Below are 23,105 nucleotides of genomic sequence, written 5' to 3' on the forward strand. Positions count from 1 at the left end.
GGTGTCTAGAGCTGGCCTTGCAGACAGGTGAGCTTTGGATGGTTAGGGGAGGACTTGCCAGGCAGGCCTAACCCTTGGAAGGCCTGAGTGTGGTGAGTTTTGCTATAGTTTCCAATGAGGCTCTGAACCTGTCATGCCCAGAGTTGCTTATAGGGAAATAATAGAAATTAAGTCACAATATATTTTGAATTTATCTGTAGATTTGAAGTATATCATAATTTTTTTTAAAGTAGAAATGAAAAGAACAAAGAATAACCAGAAATAAAAATTAGCCCTTGAAATACAGGTGGAAGAGACAGGTTCCTTGCCCCAGGTGGAAGCAGGCCACTAGAGATTCCTGAACGTGACACCGGGTGACACCACCAACTTACAGTGTGACTTTAAATTGGCACTTGCTGCTGCTTCCACATTGTCATCACCACTGTCTTGACTACCCCTGTGGACAATACCAGCTGTCATTTATTAAGCCATTGTTTCAGTCCAAGAGGTCAATTCACCTAGTTTTACTTTATCGGCCTTAAAGAGTTGGGCGTGACTTAGTGACCGAACAGTGACAAACTTTATGAAGCAGATGTTGTTGCTCATGTTTTACAGGTGAAGAAAGGGGTTTAGAGAAGCCAGGCGACCTGCCTACTCTCATCCTGCTGGGACCCTCTGTCTGATTCCACCCCCTGTACTATACTGTCTCCCTTAGCCTTTATTTCTCTGTATTTACAAGTTGGACATGATATTTGTACTCTTTACCTGTAGAAGGAAGCTTTTCAAACTGTAAGTCATGACACATTAGTGAGTTGTGAAATTGATTTAGTAGATAGAAAAATGAGTAGAATCAAAACTAACAGAAGTTATCACACTATTTCTGAGACTTGTGTTTCCGATATGCATGTGTGTATGTGTGTGTACCTCTCTCTGTGTGTATATATATGTATGTATGTGCTAGTGAAATGTTACATGGGGAAATCTATTTCCTACCATGGGTCCTTGTCAGAAGGTTTGAGAGCTACTGTTCTAGACATATTATATGAAGTTCAAGCAAACATAAAAACGTGTTGCAGAGCTCCTTGTAAACTCTAAAACACCTTACAAGTCTAAGTTATCATTTCTTAACACTGGAAGCTGAAGCAAACAAACAAAGCAAGGCAGATAGTGTTGCTGTGCTGGAACCTCCACCCATCCGGTCCATCGCAGATAGTGCTGCTCTGCCAACGTATTGTGTCCTATGGAGCCAGGTTGCAGCTTGCATACTCCATGACACAGCACTGCAGGCCTCCAGATGAAACCTGTTTGCAAACCTAGCAACAGGGTTAGGTATCGTTGGTACATCAGGACCAGTCTGTAGTTATCAAGTACTACTCAGCACTTCCAGAGCTCCGGCTCTCATTTAAACACTAGAAAAACAGATGTGATCCTTAAGACAGCATGGGCGTCTCTGCATTTCTGGCCCCAAAATAGTTGGCTCCTATTTCTCTCCTCCTCATGCTCCCCCATCACCATCTTCATCTGGAAGTAATCTTCTGCCTCTCAAAAGATGTCAGACCAATCCAGAGCCCTCATCCATTTTCCCTGGCAGCAAATGTAGCAAGAGGCCCCTTTGCCATTGCCATGTTCCTTGGAACGTGCTCTTTCCTCATTAACCATAATTCCTGAGGGAACTACAGGGAACATGGGGTGTTGACCCCCACCAACTGCCCTGAAGTCATGTCCCTCAGGAGATAGATGCCCTGTTTCTCAGCCGTTGTGGCAAACTCTTATGGGTCACAAAAGGAAGCAGGCCTTTCCCAGGTTAAAATCACATGTGGAGCTGTTTCTCTTCTGCCTGCAAAGGAAGTCTGTAGAACTGGCAGTAATGTAAGAAGGCTCACAGAGGAGTCCCTGTGGGCCTAGGCAAGGCCTATCAAAGACTCCCGTGGTGGAGTGTGCAGTCATGCCCAAGAGACTTTTGTGTGTGGATTTTAAGTCAAGACTCAATGTGACATTCTGGGCTGTGAGGAAGAGCTCAAGCACCTCAGTTACCAGCCCAGAAAGCAAGTTCTCCATATTTTATAGACCTCACTAATGAATGAGTCCCGTGGCCTCAACTAGACCAGGCTCCCCAGCACTCTGCCAGCCTGCCTCCCACACACAGGTAAATGCATCAAGCTGTAATGGATGGCTGGTGCCAGCAAGAGGCTGAGGTCTGTGCCTTTCTTTCTGGAATGCAAAGTGATCTCCAGCCATTAATAATTCATTCTTGAGTAATGAACATAGCTATACCAAGTTGTGAGCAGTAATAATCAAATGATAGATCAATTTGTTGCTTCAGTGTACCAGAAGATAATGGTAGTTAAGTCGTAAAAGGTGCAGCCTGTTTCCCCAAAAGTTTATGAGACATCAGTGTGTTGTAAGTTCTAAAATAAAATGGATCGTTAAAAAAAGAAATGAATTATGTTAGGTAGCCTCAAGCTTATTTATATTCACAAATGCTTATTCACAGTTACCGTACTTTTTTTCCAAATGCCTTTGGGTCACTGGGGTCTACAAATCAGAGTAACTATTGCTCATTAATTAAATCTAAGCAGTGGAACACAGTTCTAGACTTTGAAAAGTTGAGATACATTCCCCCAAAATCATCAGTAATAGTTTGAGGTTTTCCAAGTAAGTAGCTAGGTTGTGAATAATTGTTTAATGTCTACTCAGAAACTCCCATCATCTTTTAACACCACAGAGAACATTTGTTGTGTTTCTCCTGAGCCAGGCACTGCTCTCAGCACTGGTGTTACCAACTAAAATAAAAACAGTCTCTATCCTAAGGCAACAGTTGAAACACTAATAACTTGTAATAAATCCAGGGCCAACACGCCTGCCTTCATCAAGTGGTGGAGGATTGGGAAGAGACTAGTCAGAGACTTTGGAAAGAAAGGGCACCATTGGAACTGTGCCTTGCAGATCAGCAGTTTGCCAAGCAAAGAAAGGAAGGGTAAGAGGACATTCCAGGGTGAGGATTGACAAAGGCAGATAAATATGAAAGTAGACAGAAGATGGGTAGTGAATGATTAATAGAATCATCATCACTGCATTTCCCACCTTATATCCATTTAATCTTCATAGCAACCTCATGAAGTAGATTAGAAATGAAACTCACCCTGTTTTTAAAAGATGAGGAATCCAAAGCTTAAACATTAAGTCCCTTTTCCCAGGACCAGATCTGGGAGGAGGCAGAAGGCTTAGAAATGAGTTGGTAAAAGCTGTGCTAGGTTATAGGAGTTTGACATGAGAAGCAATGGAGCCCATCAACGGTTTATAGTCACCATTATCAGAGCATTCCAACCGTGGAAGCATTCCTGAACATACACTGTGTCATACACATACACTGTGTCACTGTGTTCTCTCCCAGCGACCAAGCGAGGCGTGAAGCCATTGTAGTTTTCAACAGAGGACTGACTTGAGTGGTGCTGAATTGGCAGACAGAAGCTGGTGGGGGCAGACGGGACGCAGCTGAACCCAGAGAGTCTAGTCTGAGAGCCCTGTTAAGACGCAGTTGCTTTAGCCAGATGCCCTGTTGAGAAGCGTGATGGTGAAAGTGATCATTATCCAAACCCTATATTTTTATATTGGTCTACAATTTAAAAGTGCTTTCATATATAAATAGCTTGTTGATTCATATACACAAGGGACTTTTGTGACAAGAGGGTAAGTCTACTGACTTGGCTCATTTGGCAGGGGAAATATAAGAGCATGGAATTCACTTCCTGCACAAAGGAGCTGATGTTGAAAGTAGTGGTGTTACAAGCAACTTGTAAATATGCAGACATGGTGATTCTAACTGAGACTCAGAACCAAATCATTTCCCCTTCGCCAGGTAAAACCTTAACTATCTGCTTTAACACTTTCAGACTAGAAACCTGATACAGTTCTAGGTAGAATGGAAAACTCTAAGTAAGTAATATCCGGAAATTCAGCTAGATCTCAGGAAATGAAAATAGTCTTATGTAGACCAGAAATAGGACAAAGCATCAGTGGCAGATGCTACAGGTGTTGCTTAGCAATAAAAAAGCAAATTTCCTTCTTTATTGGGCTGTTCCACAGTCAGGCTTCACAGATGTAACCATTTCTTTCAGAGGAGGAGTTTTTTATGAAATTAGACTTTTAGCCCTAGAAAATGAAAGAAAAATACGTTTCTGGTGATAAAATCAGTTAATATAGTATTCAGTAAAGGCTCAGTTTCAAAACCAGTACTTAAAGCAGTCAAATCTCTTTTTTCTCCTACAAAATAGAAGTATCCAAGAGAAACAGTGCAAACATTTATAGAATTGTATGAAAAAAAAAAAAACACCTCTGTATAAATAGCACTAAATGCTAGGGAGGTATGTCTGTACAAACTGCCACCACTGCCCAATTTCTCTCTAGTTTCTAGTAATGAATAGTTTCCTTCTTCCAACAGGTGATTTAGGGAAGCCCCTAATATTTTCTTAACAATATTGAATGGCCTTAACTTCTAACGTAACTTGTTGTCAATAGATAACTTTGTATATTTTTATACATGGGGCTAGCAAATGAACAATGAAGTTTTATGACTAGGTCATGGTGACCTGGCTGTGGATTTCAGATATATGTTTTGATTAGTTGATTATACAAAAATATGCATATGTGTTTAGAAGCTTACTCAGACCTGATATTCCTGGCCCTGCGTATTTCTTGGATTTTGAGTATAAGTGATAATATAAACAGCTATATATGTGGATGTGTTTTTATTTCTGTTCATGCCGCGTGTCTGGCTTAATACAAGCCACGTGTCTGATGTGATGGGACTTAAATGCTTTGAGCCTAAAGTGCTGAATTTCCTGACAGATCTACTCATTAAAAAAAATTAGATCTATTTTGGGCTGTGTTTGCAAATGTATTAAAGCCGTCAGGAGTTTTTATATTTGCACTAGAGAAAATGCTAATGATCACAGTGGTTTAAGCAGCAGCCAAGGATAAAAGTTGTAACTAAGAGGGATTACCAGTTAACCTGGATTTGCAGAACAAGGATTCAAATGTGCAAAGGTTCATATTTTGGAAGGCAAGCCGTTTTGGTTGGTTGGTTGTTGGTTTCTTTTAGGCAAAATGGGAATTGTAAAGAGTGGCATATCATGAAATAGCAAAATAAGCTAACACTGGAGATTTCTGAAACTTTGGTAGATGAAACTATGAGTAAAAAAGTCTCTCTTTGGACTCCAGCAGTGAGGTCTGGCTCTGGACTCCAGACTCCTAGGTCTGGCTCCTACCAGAGGAGGTGTCTGAAGATGAGATGGGTATAGGAAGTCAGTTGTCTGTCATTTTATTTCTCTCATTTGTGCCATTTCTTTTGCTTCCTCTCAGTGTTGCTAACAACCACAAGCAGAATTTGATGACAGTGGCAAACCTCGGCGTGGTGTTTGGACCCACCCTGCTGCGTCCTCAGGAAGAAACCGTAGCAGCCATAATGGATATCAAGTTTCAGAACATAGTCGTTGAGATCCTAATAGAAAATCATGAAAAGGTAATATATTGTTTGTCATTGCAAGTGGAGAATTTATCTGGGGAGAGCTGAGTTAGAACTGGCCTACAGGGTTGACTCAGGTTTGCGTTGCTGGTGGCTCTTACGCTGTGGCGACACTGACGAAGTTGCTGATGGTGGTGGTGATAGTCATCTTGGGATGGCAGCAGTGACTACGGTGGTGGTTGTGGTGGTGGTAGCAGTGGGCAACATAATGAGCATTTCTTTTGTAATAGGAACTGTGCTAAGCACTTTATATATGTTGTCCTTTTAACCTCACAACTATCTGATGAAGGAGGTACTACTTCATGGCTTTTAGCCATTTTTTTACTTTTTTTTCCTATGAATTTTTGAGTTTTTAAATATTAGGGATAGTAAACGATTTTCATGTGCATTGCAAATATTTTTCCTAATATAGTTTCCTTATAATTTTATAAATGCTGTATTGTTTTACACTGTGTATGTGGGTGGGTGCATGCTCAGTTTTTTTCCTTTAGGGCACTGAAGTTTCTAGTCTGTCTTAAGAGGGTTGCCCTCACCCCTGCCTAATGATGTATGTCAACACAGCCGCCCTTAAAAACTGGGCTACGGGGACAGAAAGCAGCATGCACCCATCAGTCCCACCTCGGTTTCTGGTAGCAAATCCCTATGAATCATCTCAGCATCTGCAAGGCCCCCTAGGGCACCATTTGACAGTCCAAAGTGCTGAGATATAATGAAATCCTAAATAAAAACTTTACCTAGAATGGTGAATTAATTGTGCTAGATTACCTGCCAAATGAATCTAGCATCTGACCACTAACCACCTGGACTGACAACACAATACCGTAAGCCATCATCAGCTCTTGTCTGGGTTTATACAGGAACCTCCTAATTTGTTTCCTTGCCTCCACCATTGGCCTGTCTGTTCTGATGTCAGCCACCAGAATGAGATGTTTTTAGTGTTAGGTCACATCATGTCAGTTGTCTGCTAAGAACTGTCCAGTGTCTTCACATTTCAGAGTGAAACTCAGAGCTCTTATAGGAGCCTGGAATGTCCTCCACGGCCTCTGCTCTCCCCTCTGCTACTTGCCTCATGTCATCTCCTGCAGCCCTCTCCTCCAGCTCCTGCCTACAGCCACTTTGACCACCTCACTGTTCCTTGCCCACGGCACACACTCACACCTCAAGGCCTCTGTGACTGCTGTTTGTGGTGCCTGGAACACTCTTCCTCCTTCAAGCCTGAGTGAGGCCCACCCGTATCTCTCTGTGTGAAACTGTGGACAGCCCCAACTCCAGCACTCCCCCTGCCCCTGAGGGTGCTTTCTCTCTCTCCACAGCACTTAGCACTTTCTAGTATACTGTATATAATTTACTTGTAGATTACATCTGTTGCCTTTCTCACCTCTTCTAGAACATATGTATCATGAAAGCAGACAAATTTGGGCCGTTTTGTTCCCATAGTTCTTCAGTATGTGCTTAGTACATGCATGTTGGGTGAATGGATGGTAGCTGGCCTCCAGACTGGCTCCCGGTGACCCTTGTTTCCTGGTATTCAGCCCCTTGTGTGTTTTCATCCAACTGTGAATAAGGGATCAATACTGATCCCAGTGTGATCAGTAGGAATTGATAATGAGAAACTGTGACGGTAACGGACTTGACTTTGGAGACCAGTCCTGAGACCTGGTAGCATTTGCTGTGGTCTGGATTTTCTCACTCTGGGGGAAGCAAGCCACATGTTGTGAGGATGATCACACAGCCCAGTGGGGAGAAAGTGAGGCTGCCTGCCAACAGCCAGACCAGCATGCCAGCCATGTGAGTCTATTATTTTGGAAGTGACCCCTGGTCATGCTTTCATATGATGTGGCCCCAACCAACACCTTTAGTACAGCCTCATAAGAGACCACTGAGCTAAGCCTCTCCTGAATTCCTGACCCATTGAAAGTGGGAGAGATATTAAATATTTTAAGCCACTAAGTTGGGGGCAGGGGTAAGTTATCACGCAGCATTAGTAACTACTAAAGAACCTCTGAATATAGACTTTCACGGAGTAATTGAGGCATCCTGGAAAACTGTGTAGACAACATAGCTTTTTTCTTACATGGTTAATAAAAAGATCTGAGGTCAGATAAGTTACTTGAAGAAATTATCTTCTCTCTGTCTCAACCTTTGGACTTTGTCCAGCCACTTCCCTCATATATAGTAAGTCAGGTATAGATGATTATGTTCTGTAGGATTAAAATGAACTTGTAAAAAGGAAATATAATTGAATAACATGTTTCTAAACAAGTTAATAGCATGATTTCTAAAAGCAAACCACTTGGATGTAAATTTATTACCTCTTGTCAGCTGTGTGACCATGAACAGATTACTCAACCTCTCTATGCTCATAAAAATACTTTCAGTACAGTGTGACTGCCGTGACAAATAACCCCCCAAATCAGTGACTCAGGACAATAGTAATCTCTGTCTTCCTCACATACCGGTTCACTGTGGGTATTCTGTTGGCTGGATCCTACGCAGTGACTCAGCAATCCAGGCCTCTTCTCTCCTGTAGTTCTGCCTTCTGCTCTGCAGATCTCTGCAATCAGCCGTTCGGTGAGGGAAACGAGAGGGCATGGTAGATGGTGTAAGATTATGTGGGCCAAACCCAGAGGATGCTTTCCTTATTCTCTTCCACTTTCCATTGGCCAGAACTCAGTGATGTGGCCACTGCTCACTGCAAGGAAGACTGGGAAAGCCCCATAACCATGCAGAGCAAAGGGAAAGACGTTTGATGACCAATCAGCCAGTGGGCCACATCCCTTTAGTTGGTTTGTTATAGGGGTGAGATAAGGTGATTTATTAAAGGTCTTAGCCAAGAATCTAACAAGAAGTGTCACTAACTGTAAACTATTCTTTTCAGCAGTCTGAACAGATTTCTCTGAAGATAGAGCATAAATACTTCTATGAGTATCACATGTGCCCCCTTGCTCAAAATAATACTTTTTAAACATAATATTTTCTCAAATAAATAATATTAAATATTGAGACAGAGCTCTAAGGAGTAAGTACTTTGATTATGTTTCATGTCTGAGCTTATAGCAGGCAGCATCTAGTAGGTTTTGAACTGTAGTAATTTTTGGTGTCTTTGGGCCTTCAAAGCCAGGAAACATTAAAAAGTAACATGATAGGAAAAAGATTGGATACTGCTAATAACATTATTGAGACTTGTGTCAACAAACACCCTCCTACTTGAGCACAAAATGCAGAAATAGAAATGAAATATGAAATGCAGGGCCAGGCCTGCAAGTATATGGGCAGGAACTGGTGCAAATACTCATCTGATATGTTGGATTATAAATTATGTTCCTCTCTACTGTGTATCTGGTGAGGCACATATTAAAAGAGCATTGCAGTGCTTTATTATATGTTCTTTTTCATTAGTTTCTGCCAGAGAGTGGGATGAATCACAGTGAGATTTATGTTCCTGTGGGAGCCGGTGCAGGAGTGTCAGTGGAAACATTCTTGGGATGAAGGCTCTCCAGTCCTGAGGGAGCTCCCGTGCCACCCTGATAGAGGTTTTTAACCTGGGGTCTGTGATGGGCCAAAGCTATATGCAAGACCTGTGTTTGTACATGATTCTGAGCAGAAAGTCTTTAACATTCATCAGGCTTGCCTTTTTGATAAGAATAACTTAGACTAAGGCAGCTTGACTCCTTTGCAAATGTTGCTTCAGGCCTGGTCTGGTATAAAGTCAGCAGATGCTGTGTTAGTCTCCTTTGGAAGCCTGTGATGTTCACCTCAAGGAACTCATGCTCTGAGAGCCCTTAGCTTTGGAGACAATGCTTTGGATGAATTTACTGCCAAAGGAATTCAGTTTTATTCATCAACAGACTTTGTCCTCAGATAAATATTGTCATCTTTCCTTAAAATTCACAATATGGAGATGTTAGTTAACAGTATTTAATGAGCATTCCCTTGGTGGTGGTGGTTTGTTTAGTTGCTAAGTCATGTCAATCTCTTGCGACCCCACTGACTGTAGCCTGCCAGGGTCCTTTGTCTACGGGATTCTCTAGGCAAGACTACTGGAGTGGGTTGCCGTTTCCTTCTCCAGGGTATCTTCCCGACCCACGGATTGAACCCGGGTCTCCTGCATTGCAGGGAGATTCTCTACCAACTGAGCTATGAGGGAAGCCCTTAGGCTTGGCTATAATTTTCTAGAAGCATAAACACACACACAAATCTCTTGAGTGACCACTTTTCTAACTTTGTTGTCAGAAGTTGCACAAAATCCTGAAACACCAGATGAAGAAGTGCTGTCTAACAGCATCATTTCAATCTGTCCCCCAACAGGCATCTGATAGCATATGTCCTCTTGCTTGAAACAAGCCGTCATACAGATCTTAAGTGTATTTCCCCCCAGTTAGTGGCATAATACCCTCTCCCATGTTGTTATGGGTATTTTATATAGAATGTGTAGTTTGTGCCTTGGAACAAAATTGAGAGGGGCCCAGGAATAAGCATTGGAAGACAGCACAGAGAGAGGGTATAGAAACCCAGGCACCTAACCTTGTTAGAGCCACTTGGTGGGGGAAACCATAAGATGTGTCTTTTGATTATCGCTTTGTAACAGATCATCTGCAGACCTAGTGACACAAAATAGCAATAATTTTTTTGCTCACAATTCTGTGTATCAGAACTTTGGGGAGGGCTCACCTGTGTTCTATATACTATCTGCCCGAGTGGTTTTAGTGCAGCTGGTAGATCCAAGATGGCCTTATTCCACGTGTCTGGGACCTTGGTGCCACCTGTTGCTGGGACACTTTGGTCCTCCTCCACTTGTCCTCTTTCTTCACCTTCTCTATCATTGTTTAATGGTCTAGGCCAAACTTTCAAAAGGACAAGCACAGAAGCCGCAAGGCCTCAGAAGTTCTAGGCCTAGAACAGAATAGACAAAGTGTCGCTTTGACTGGATTCTCTTGGTCAAAGCAACAAGTCCAGCCACACTGAAGGGGCAGGAAAGAGAACCCCCCCCCTGCCCCACCATGGGAAGAGCAGTGTGCCCACACAGATGTGGGAGGAGTTGTGGGCTGCTGTCTTTGCAGAGCATCTCCCAGAATGCCTCACTCCCCTTCACTGGCAGGTTCGCATGTAGCTTCCTTTTCTTATTAGTGCTGCAACTCCTCCGCATGTTGTATGGAAAATGCTCTTCTGTTTCTCCTCAGTATTGCCATTTTTACATGGCCAGGGAGCATCCAACATTTGGTAATAGTGGCACGTTCAGTCTTCACATACCGTTTGTGAGCCTCAGTATGGAGTACTGACTCATTAATGTCTAAAATGGAAAACAGCTTTGTCTTTAGAATGACGTTTAGAAGAGAGGGAGAATTTTCTCCTGATGAGAAAGCTCAGTTTCTTTTTCCTTATTAAACATTTTTTTTCATGCATAGGACCTTGCCTCTCTACTGTCCCCCACCCTTTTCCGCCTCCCACTCTCTGGTTGTTTACTGAGGATTAACACTAGACATTCAGACAAAGGGTTAAAAATTAAAACGAACTCCTGGACTCCTTTATGTTATCTCTGGCACATCTGCACAGCCTCAAGACAACACCTATTTGTCTAGAAACATCCCCTGCTTAGCATCATCATCTCATCTCGAGAACTAACCTGTTTCTTGTTCGTGGGAGCCTTCACGATGTGTTTCTCACAGACGTGGTTTGGTCAGATTAGGTTCACTAACTACATACCTTGTGGTGATGCTCCAGAAACTTTGTTGTTCACCTCCTGCACAGCCCTGGGTATGGGAGCAATGTTTGGAACAATTTGTACCAAATAGATATTCCACAGTAAGTGAAAGCAGAGAGAAAACAGCTAGAAGATACAGATTATGTATGGGTGTTCATGGTACTTGTTCTTTTTCCATGCTGGTAATACATACTGATTTATTTGCTCAGTTAAAAGTAATGGGCCTTTTTAATGTACATAGTCTTGCAGTAATAAGAATAGTGATATTAATAGCTAACTTTTACTTACAGCTTATTGTTCACAAGACATTGTGGTAAGCAGCCATATATTTATCGTATCATTTACGTTCCATAGCAACATTATGAGGCCAATATTGTTAGCTCTCTTTTATAAATTTTGAACCTGAAGTCCAGAGAGTTGAAGAAACAACTTGTTAGGAGAGGAACTAAGGTTGAGCTTAGGACTCCTTTCACAACTCAAGCTACTAACATCTATTCTTGTTAATCTCTAATGATGGCATTTATTGAACATCTGTTAACCAAAGATAAATGAGACAAGATCTTTTTTCCAATGGCTTTCTTGTTTTCTCAGGATATATAACTTACCATAATACGGTTTGCTAAGTGACATTCAATCAAATGACTAAATTATATGGTACCACTGAGGAGAAATAATTTCATTCATCTTGTACTGGCCTCTGACAGATAGGTAGAGGTTTTCTAGGCAGAGCAACAGTGGAAACAGTGGGGACAGCCTTCCAGAAGAACATTAATCAATTAATCAACATTAATCAACTCGTATGTATTACAACAACATGGGTGTGAAAGAATCTTGGCTTGTATGTTAGCAAGTGGTCGGAGATGATGCCAGACAGTTGGATTGAGCCCCTCTGTCAGGGGTCTTGAAAGCTATGGGAAAAAGGTTGACATTTGCTCCAGAAAAATGGGAGCTCTCAGGGATTCCAAGTAGAGGGGTGAAAGTTAGATAAATAACAAAACCATAGAGTTGATCATACTGTTGTAAACTTGGGGCTATATATTTTAAAAGTCTTACTCAAGAGACTATAACCTTTAACCTATGCTACTGCTGCTAAGTCGCTTCAGTCGTGTCCGACTCTGTGCGACCCCATAGATGGCAGCCCACCAGGCTCCCCCATCCTGGGATTCTCCAGGCATGAATACTGGAGTGGGTTGCCATGTCCTTCTCCAATGCATGAAAGTGAAAAGTGAAAGGGAAGTTGCTCAGTCGTGTCCGACTCTTGGCGACGCCATGGACTGCAGCCTACCAGGCTCCTCTGTCCATGGGATTTTCCAGGCAAGAATACTGGAGTGGGGTGCCATTGCCTTCTCTGATAACCTTTAACCTATAGCCTTTACTTATTATAGGTTAGGGTAGGATCCTAATGGGTTTTATTTGAGTTGTCTTGCCAGACTTCCCAAAGGGAAATACTAGCTCATGGCATCATTTCCCATCAACAACTCCATACCCTGTACTCAGCATGGTTTATATGAAAGCTGAAGAACAGACTTGGGAGTCTGGCTCTTTTCATGGTCAGATTTCAGAGTTGAAAGTTCAGAGGGAAAAGACATTGGCTGTTTCCATGCTTGTTTGAGGTAATAATTATTTTAAGTCAAACAGCTCATACCTTGTCACCTTAAGACATCAATTAGGCCCATACTTGGGGTTATAGTGAAAGTTACCAGTATTTATATGCGTCTAGTTAAGATTTCAAAATACTGAATGCTGTCATTGTCCAAGATACCTGAAAGCCCAGAAATTCCGTAATTTCTTACAAAGTTTGTTCCATTTCTCTTTTTAAAGGTTACCTTGCCAGCTTTGAAAAATTTAAATGTCTAGAAAGAACAACCCTGTCAAGAAACAAACTGGCACCTTTTTAGAGTTTTGGTCAAACGTGAAATCTCAGGTTATGTGTATGTCTTCATCTTCCTGTTACTTTCTGACACATATTTAGTAGGATAGGGCTGGTTTGTTCTTGGGCAGTCCATGGTGTTTCTTTTGGCCGTAACACTAAAAAATGTTCCTGCACATGAAGCTGGATGTGGGTGTGCACAGGTGCCCAGGCACCTTGTGCTTTTATCAGTACTGCCCCTTTTAATGCCTATTGATGTTTTACAAAGTAAATTACTGTGATTCTTTTTCCAGTCCATCAATTGGCTTTGGAACAGGTAGGAGAGTTGAGCTTTGAGTTGTTAATTTCCAGAAGTGCCCAAAGATCAGTGCCCCTTTTTCATACCTGTTAACTTTTAATCTTATAGTCAAGGGAAAGAGTGAGCAAATATGGATGGCCTCACTTAACACCTAGTGTAAAAGCAGCAGGTTCTAAACAGCCTTGCATTTCCATTAAAATGATAGTGTTTCTTTCAAGATTGTCTTGATTTGAGTTGATTTGGGCCACTGAATTGCCTTGATCTGCTTTTAACAAAATATTGGTTGCATTGACACCTATTGCGTTCATTGTTGGGGTTTGTACACAAAATGTAGATCAATTAATAGAATACAGTTAATTTCAATAGATTCTGTCAGCTGACCAGTGTCGGGCAGTTGTATTTCATTTCCTTGGTATTTCAAGGAGCTGTTGATATGCAGAATGGACGATGATGATGATGATGAAGAATACCTGGACACTTTAATTCCATGGAGATAACCCCTGTCACTGTGGCCTGCTTGGGAAGCTAATCTTGTGTCTCATGGCCATGGCTTTTTTCATTTGCTCATTGATTTGTTGTTGTTGTCATTACCTTTCCCTACATTGGTCCCTGAGGACCTTCTTTTTGCATGCGTGCTCAGTCCTGTCCGATTCTTTGCGACCCAATGGCCTGTCACCTGCCAGGTTCCTCTGTCCATGGGATTTCCCAAGCAAGAACACTGAAGTGAGTGCCATTTCCTACTCTAGGGAGTCTTCCTGACCCAGGGATAAACCTGCATCTCCTGTGTCTTCTGCATTGGCAGGTGGATTCTTTACCACTGTGCCGCCTTGCTTTTGGTTCTATCCAGTTAGGTCTAGAAATAAGCTGGAATTACTTATATACTGGGCCAGAATGGTTCTGTCACAGACCTTTTTTCTATTTGTTGTGTCTAATGCCATGTAAACTGTTCTTCCTTAGTTTCACAGGTTGTGGATCTGAACATGTGTATTCCCCCCACCACCCCACCAGTAAAGCCCCAGAAAAACCAAGCATATTTGAATTGAAGCTTCTTTAATGGTTCTCAAGTAACGATGGAGCTTTGTTATGTTACACTCCATTCCTCTCTGTCAGCAAAGATAATAGGAAATAGAATCATTTTGGAGATAAGAAAATCACAGCCTCCCATGGGTTACCCAGGCCGGCGATATATATGGCCAGTTACTAAATGGAATTGGCTCCTTTTGAGGGACTTTTAATAAAACTCTACAAACTACTTTCCAAATTGTTGTTCTCTGGGCCAAAATGCTGATATCAACAGGGCATTGGACTTCCAACTGTCCTTAAAAAACCTCTCTGTGCCTGTAGCCTCTGAATTTGGCTTCTTAACTATTTTATTAAATGAGCCCTGCTAAGACTTGCCTGGCTTTCCAGAAGAAAGGCACTGGGTTTATGGCTTGCCGTACCCTGAGCAATCCTGCTCTACAGCCTGTTGTTAGAAAGAGCGGGCAGTGTGTAAGCTGGTATGTGTAGGCCTAATCCTCCACCTCCAAAGCAGACACTCTTCAGATTAAATAAGCTCATAACTTATTATTTTTTATTACTTGAAACCCTGATGCACCATGTCTCAGAAAAGTGCTTAGTCTCCTCTCTCTAGAAGCCTTTCTCTTTTGTCTTGTAATCCCAGGCCTCTGTCATTGATTTATTGTCTCAACTACTTTTCAGTTACAGACCAGGAACTCTTCATCATTACCTAATTTTCCTCCCATAAAGATCACAGCACATAATAAAGAGTAGACCACACACATTATGGGGAGGCTTCTAATCCTTGTAAATTGCAGAAGCATGTTACAGGTGGAATTAGAAAAGGTATAAAAATGTATATGTGACGTGGCTAAGAATAAATCCCACAAGTGTCAATGGTCTCCAGTGTTGAGATGGGCTCAAGGGAGGGGCGGGAGGGCAGCAGTGAAATTTGAGTTTTGTAGACAACAAAGGGAAAAGAACAGCAAATTCTAACATTGCTGTAAGCATTTGAGATCGATGTTTTGCAAAGAACAGTAATTAAATTTGCACTTATAAATTAAATCCTCTGCAGACAATTCATTGTTGAGTTTCCAGTTATTTTTCTTATTATATTTTTTTTACTGGATGCAGTCATGGCTTTTGGGCACTGAGTGTCAAACTGTGTTAGGTGCTTCTGTCCTCACCTCAATCCCAGGAGTTTTTATAGATGCAGCAGCTGAAGGTCAGAGTTACATAACTTGTTCAAAGTCACAGAGCTAGTGAGTGACTAAAATCAGAGCCATCAGACTCCAGAACTATGATCTTTGCATTTTGTCTTTTGTCTCTCAAATTAATAACAGATATAAAGGCCATAGGTGATTAAGACCCAGACAGCCCAGCTAAGCTGTCTTAAGTCCTAGTCCAACTGTACTCACCCATGTGACACTGAACAAATCAGTTCGTCTCAGTGAGTCTCACCTATAAGATGACAATGCTTAACTTAACATCTGCTTCTGTTGTGTCCAACTCTTTGTGACCCCATGGACTATAGCCCGCCCGGCTCCTCTGTCCATGGGATTTTCCAGGCAAGAATACTGGAGTAGGTTGCCATGCCCTCCTTCAGGGGGTCTTTCCAACCCAGGGACTGAACCCACGTCTCCTGTGTCTCCTGCGTGGGTAGGTGGGTTCTTTACCAGTAACACCACCTGGGAAGCCCCAAGGATAATGGTAAATCCTGAGAGAAAGTGAAAGTGCTAGTTGCTCAGTTTTGTCCAAGTCTCTGCCACCCCACAGACTATAGCCCACCAGGCTCCTCTGTCCATGAAATTCTCCAGGCAAGAATACTGAAGCGGGTAGCCATTCCCTTCTACAGGGTATCTTCCCTACCCAGGAATTGAACCCTAGTCTCCTGCATTGCAGGCAGATTCTTTACTGTCTGAGCCACCAGGGAAGCCCAAGTCCTGAGATAATCCATGTGAATAACAGCATGATAAGCACTCAACAAACTTTGGATATTTTTATTGTCCTTTACACTAACTCTGCCTCCTGCCCACTCTTTATCAGGTTCTGTGCTCAGCATTTAATATGCATTAACTTTTCAGTATCTCTGCAGGATAGGTGTTAGATTCCCATTTATGGAAGGGAAACAACTGAGGGGTTAAGGCTTTTGCCCAAGTTGAACCCAAGTCTGTATGGCTCCAATGCCTGTTTACTTTCTCCCCATAAAATGATGGTAAATTCCTTTCCTATATATTTATTTTTTGGATGATGTTTAGGTTTTTTTTTTAAATTAATTTTTATTGGAGTCTAGTTGATTTACATTGTTGTGTTTCTGCTCTGTTACGCATATATCCACCCTTTTTAAGATTCTTTTCCCATATAGCTCATTATGGAGTATTGAGTAACATTGCCTGTGCTATACAGTAGGTTCTTATTAGTTACCTGTTTGCCATATCAGTTCAGTTCAGTTCAGTCGCTCAGTCATGTCCGACTCTTTGCAACCCCCTTAGAGCCTTCCTAATAACTTTTATTTCTAAGGTATTCCTAAGTCAGAATTTGTTTGTAAATTTGAACAGAATTAATGGGACACTTGGGGTATGGAATAAACCTTGCCCCTCCGCCCCGCTTCTGTGTTAATTTGGAAAGTCTCTGTGAGACAAGTAGATTGCTCAGCTATCTGGTAGAGCCCCATAAATCCATTGCTCAGAGATTACGTGAGCTCATACTTCCATTGTTCGGCAGAGAAGTTGGTACACTGATTCTACTCATCAGAATGTATGCAATAAACCTTGCCCCTCCGCCCCGCTTCTGTGTTAATTTGGAAAGTCTCTGTGAGACAAGTAGATTGCTCAGCTATCTGGTAGAGCCCCATAAATCCATCGCTCAGAGATTACGTGAGCTCATACTTCCATTGTTCGGCAGAGAAGTTGGTACACTGATTCTACTCATCAGAATGAAGGAAACTCCACAGGGTTCTCTTAAAGTCATCCCTTCCAAACAAATTAGGATTGGAATAACAGCAAAATTGTGAATCATTCAAATTCTCTTTCGAATTCCAGCTCACTTTTAGCACACAGGCATCTCTTGGCCTGGCTGAGAAGTTGGCTCAATAGTGAGCAGCTTTAAGCAACCTGTATGTATTCAAGTTTCAGAGTTAAAGGAACAACAGTATTTTGGGGAATGATTGCCCAGACTCCTTAGTGAAAGTTTGTATCTTCTGTTCTGAATTGCTCAGATTTGCAGAAGTGCCCTCGTGCCTCAGAAAAAAACGTGTAATAATAATGATGATAGTCCTGTGTCTGGCACTCCACATTTCATAGCAGGCCCCCTTGCACATGTGTCCATTTGATCCTGAAAATAGCCCTGTCCAAGTTCTTCAAAAGCCTGGGCCTGGCTTGCACTGAGGCCCAGAGAGCTAGACTTCAGGACTATAGCTCTGGCCCATGGAGAAAATCTCCGTCTAGAACTGATTCTAGTACGCTCCAATAGCTTTCCTTTTAGAGAGAACAGCCAATAAGCAGAATGTAATTCCCATGTCTCCTCCTATTTATCAGTGTATAAGCACAGTTTTGGAGGCAGTTTTCCACTCCGCTGTTTAAATCCATAGTTCTTCCTTACGACTCACTCTTCTTTGTTTCTCTAGCATCTAGTACAGTTTTTAGGAAAGAGGAAATGCCCACTTTTCTGGTGACAGTTGAAATGGAAATGCTGCATATGCATTATCGGTTTTCTTATTGTGGTTGTGCGAGGATCTCATTCTCAGTAGCTCATTAGGAAAAGAAAGACAAAATTTGGAAGCCAGACAGAGGAGGTGGGGGCCTATCACTTAGTTTGAATTCATTTTCAGATATTTTTTGCTTGGAATTGAGGAACATGCTGTACTTAAGGCCAGAGGCAGAAGGGTGTTAAGAGACATCATTATTTGTTGAAATCTGTATTTGTGGGTTTGGGCCCCTGCTTTGGTAGTATAGGTTGGCTGGAGAAGATGAGCTGAATGCTGAGAACTGCTGTGGAGGTGGGGAGGGGAGTTGTTGGAAACTGCAGGTCTAGGGTTCCATCCAAGCCCCTCTCCTGCTGGGCCATGTGGTTCAGGAAATCTCTTCTTGTGGAATGGTCATCCTGCTTGGCTACACTGAGTTGACCTAGCACAGTGACTGGCAGGTGCAAACACTCATATATAAGAGCAAGTGCCAATGTTATTGGTGCACAGAGTGTCACCTTAGGAGCAGCCCTGGCTGGATTGTTGGGCGCAGAACGAAGTGGAAGATAGCTTCTTAGGTCTGTGCTTAGGTCTTAGCACTGTGGTCCTTGAGTTCAGCAACAACCATAGTTTCTCTTTTCTTTCCTCAAAGATCCTCAGAAGGAGCCTGATGACATGTGTGGCACTGGTACTTATTTTTGGGGTTCAAGCTCCTCTGGAAGCTAGGGGGTTTTGTTGTTTTTGCTTTAAGTTCCCTTCTCTCCTTACATCCTCACCCGAGATGAACTCAGCTATGTAGTGATTCATTTTATTTTGTGGAAAATTCAGTCCCTTGGGGAAAATATGATAGTACTGTTTTCAGACAGCTGTGTTTGGAAGGGAGACTGACTGAACCAGCTGGCTGGCATCATTGGAACCCAAAGACCTGCCAACTCATGGAGAGCAGCTGTTTTGGCTGAAATTCTTATCATTCTTATGACTTTGCTTCCTATATCTCAGCTTCTGCTTTTTAATGCACGCACAAAGGAGAGAAAACCATGGGAAAGATTCTCATGTGTCTAGAGCCACCCATAGATGAGGGGCATGGGGGTGCCACCACTTTCCTCTCATCACTTGTGATTATTGGGAAACAGAAGATCCAGAAGACTCCAGAGTATGAGATGATAATGAATGGGTCAATAAATGTTGATGTCTTAATACAGTGGGTATATTATGCAGCCAAGAAGGATAAGGTTTGAAGATTTTTTAAATGAAGGGGGAAATGTTACAATACAATGTTAGAAGAAACATATAGGATACAAAACTGTAAAAAGAATAGGATTCCAATTATGGAGAAGTGTATTTTAACATTAAGTGAGATAACTCATACAAAGCACTTGAGGTGGTGCCTGACGTGGTCGATACTCAGTAAATCACAGCTGCTTGATGCAGCCTCTCTAAACCATAGGAAGCAGGTTGGCCTCAAGCACTGCTGTACCCAGAGTGCTGGTAGAAAGGAGATGCTCAAAAGATCTTTCCAGGCTGAATGAATTAGTGTTGTTGTTATTATATGCACTTAAAAAGAAATCTAGAAAACTAGGGACACAGGTTTTCTATGTTATCATCTGTAATTATATTTGTAATTGTGGCAGTTTAACCTCTCTGCCTCAGTCCTTCATTATAAATGATGAGAACAGTACCTGATGCTCAGGGTCACTCAGAACTGAGTGAGCTACATGGAAAACACATGCAGTGACTGGTCCTTAGGGAGCCAGCGTTGCAGGGTGGTGACTGTAATCATGGTGAGCACCATGTAAGTGGTAGCTATTATAATAATTCTGTCATACTTGGATCTGTAGGAAAAAAGACAAGCATTGTCATGAATTTTATCTGTCATTTTCTTCTCACTTTTTTTTTTTAACCATGGACCTGTTTTGTTTTGTTTTGTTTTGCAATGAAAGCTTAAAACAAAAAAGCTCATGTGAAAATAAAATTCAAATGTTAACAGTGGTTATCTCTAAATAGTGGAATTGGGAGAGTTTTTCTGTTTTCTTCTCGAAGCTTTTCTACATTTTCCAAACAGTTTGTAGCAGGTATGTTACTTCTGTCATCAAGACTTGGGGAAAACAGCCCTTTTTTTTTTTTCAGCTCAAAAATAACACAAAGCTGCTGAAGTAGAAAAGATGGTCCAGCTAGAGATGATTGAGGATGAGAAAATGATGCCCTGTTCTGGGCTTCTTTGGTGTCATTTAAATGCATGTTTCACATCTTCAGAAAATTGTGAAGCAGTTGTTAAGAACTGGGAAATAGACTCATGGGCAGTGAAGAACAGGAAAGTGATTTTGATTAATCAGTTCTAGATAAAGGTGATCAAAAAAATCTTAAGTCCTTTCCACAGACAGTGGCTACTTTCCATTGGCCCTGGAGAGAACAACAGAAAGAAGATCCATGCAAATGATAACAGAGGGGGTAGGAAGTGGAAGTGGATGGTTCCTGACCTTGGGGTGTACTTCCAGAGGAGACTCTTTCCTGCCAGCTCCTAGAGATGCTTACAATAGAGTCCCGAGCAGATGCTGGTGGTCTTTTTCTATCTTTTTCTTGCTGATTCTTAGACCCCACTAGACTTTTTAATCATACAGGTCCGGACTTGTGCTTTCTTCTGGGTTCACATTAGTGTGTAACATTTTTATGAAACTGTTTTGCAGATATTTAACACCGTGCCAGACACGCCACTCACCAATGCCCAACTGCACCTGTCTCGGAAGAAGAGCAGTGACTCCAAACCCCCGTCCTGCAGCGAGAGGCCCTTGACGCTCTTCCACACCACGCAGTCAACAGAGAAACGTGAGTCACTGCCTAGGGTGCCCTAGGGACACCTCAGCCGCCTCCCCGCTGCCCAGAGAACTTTCCTCTACCTCTGTGTGTGAGCTGCTGCCTTTTGTGTCCTTGAGGACAGTGTATTGACCATCATGCCCTCCGAGGTTCTGTGGCTGAGTAACCTCAACAGGACAGGAAGCAGGGTGCTGAGGATGAAAGGCAAGGAGCCGCAGTGTCCAGGATCCACTTTCCAGATCTCCTGTGGGCAGATAGCTGAGCCTCTTTTCCTCCAGTCACACGGTCAATGCTTAGCTCAGGTGCTGCTTCTTCAGCCCCTCTTTTGTTATTGGCTCTCCTAGAACCAGTTTCCCTTCCTTTTCTCAGGTTGTAATTCTATGCTTATTAGCACGAGTCACGTGTACTACTGGAATGGGGCTTTCTCTGTTTGGGAACCTTATTTGGCTTGCTTCTCCTTCCCTTCCACTTCTCCCAGGCCTGACGCACAGTAGATACTTACTAAGTGTGTGGAATTAATTAATAGATTAATAAGAGAGCACTACCCTCCTTGCTCCAAACGACAGAGGGTTCTCACCATGACTGTATCAAATCTTGTTTTCACTTCTGGATTTCCAAGTACTTTGCAGCGATTGGGTTACTGGGCTCTCAGATCTCCAGTGTGGTTTCCCTTCAGTTCCTGTAATAAGGGAGTCCAGTGGTGGAGGAGGGGGGTTGAAGGCCCCAGCACTGCCCATGGGCAGGCAGACCTGGGCTTCTGTACCAGTGACAGCATTTCGGCAAGCCTCCTACTTTCTCTCAGCTTCAGTTTACTTGTGTGTACAGTAAGGTTCAGTTCAGTCGGTCAGTCGTGTGTGACTCTTTGCGACCCCATGAACTGCAGCACGCCAGGCCTCCCTGTCCATCACCAACTCCCGGAGTTCACTCAGACTCACGTCCATCGAGTTGGTGATGCCATCCAGCCATTTCATCCTCTGCCGTCCCCTTTTCCTCCTGCCCCCAATCCCTCCCAGCATCAGGGTCTTTGCCAATGAGTCAACTCGTTGCATGAGGTGGCCAAAGTACTGGAGTTTCAGCTTTAGCATCATTCCTTCCAAAGAAATTCCAGGACTGATCTCCTTTAGAATGGACTGGTTGGATCTCCTTGCAGTCCAAGGGACTCTCAAGAGTCTTCTCCAATACCACACTTCAAAAGCATCAATTCTTTGGTGCTCCGCTTTCTTCACAGTCCAACTCTCACATCCACACATGACTACTGGAAAAACCATAGCCTTGACTAGATGGACCCTAGTTGACAAAGTAATGTCTCTGCTTTTTAATATGCTATCTAGGTTGGTCATAACTTTCCTTCCAAGGAGTAAGCGTCTTTTAATCTCATGGCTGCAGTCACCATCTGCAGTGATTTTGGAGCCCAAAAAAATAAAGTCTGACACAGTTTCCATTGTTTCCCCATCTATTTCCCATGAAGTGATGGGACCAGATGCCATGACCTAAGTTTTCTGAATGTTGAGCTTTAAGCCAACTTTTTCACTCTCCACTTTCACTTTCATCAAGAGGCTCTTTAGTTCCTCTTCACTTTCTGCCATAAGGGTGGTGTCATCTGCATATCTGAGGTTATTGATATTTCTCCCGGCAATCTGGATTCCAGCTTGTGCTTCTTCCAGTCCAGCGTTTCTCATGATGTACTCTGCATAGAAGTTAAATACGCAGGGTGACAATATACAGCTTTGATGTACTCCTTTTCCTATTTGAAACCAGTCTGCTTTTCCATGTCCAGTTCTAACTGTTGCTTCCTGACCTGCATACAGACTTCTCAAGAGGCAGGTCAGGTGGTCTGGTATTCCCATCTCTTTCAGAATTTTCCACAGTTTATTGTGATCCACACAGTCCAAGGCTTTGGCATAGTCAATAAAGCAGAAATAGATTTTTTTCTGGAACTCTTTTGCTTTTTCCATGATCCAGCGGATGTTGGCAATTTGATCTCTGGTTCCTCTGCCTTTTCTAAAACCAGCTTGAACATCTGGAAGTTCACAGTTCACATATTGCTGAAGCCTGGCTTGGAGAATTTTGAGCATTACTTTACTAGCGTGTGAGATGAGTGCAATTGTGTGGTAGTTTGAGCATTCTTTGGCATTGCCTTTCTTTGAGATTGGAATGAAAAGTGACCTTTTCCAGTCCTGTGGCCACTGCTGAGTTTTCCAAATTTGCTGGCATATTGAGTGCAGCACTTTCACAGCATCA

The 23,105-nt window shown here is 42.5% G+C and overlaps 1 protein-coding gene across 2 annotated transcripts in view; it reads left to right on the plus strand.

The window, feature by feature from the left end:
- Window positions 1–23,105, plus strand: part of ARHGAP26 (Rho GTPase activating protein 26) — a 474,825-nt gene that overhangs the window by 363,528 nt on the left and 88,192 nt on the right. For both annotated transcript variants that reach the window (XM_068979311.1, XM_068979312.1), the window contains exons 18-19: window positions 5,341–5,500; window positions 20,738–20,876. In XM_068979311.1, the coding sequence (XP_068835412.1) occupies window positions 5,341–5,500; window positions 20,738–20,876 (299 nt within the window). The remainder of the gene's footprint in view (window positions 1–5,340; window positions 5,501–20,737; window positions 20,877–23,105) is intronic.

Source organism: Capricornis sumatraensis, chromosome 9 (genome assembly GCF_032405125.1).
Source record: "Capricornis sumatraensis isolate serow.1 chromosome 9, serow.2, whole genome shotgun sequence".
Classification (NCBI taxonomy): Eukaryota; Metazoa; Chordata; class Mammalia; order Artiodactyla; family Bovidae; genus Capricornis; species Capricornis sumatraensis.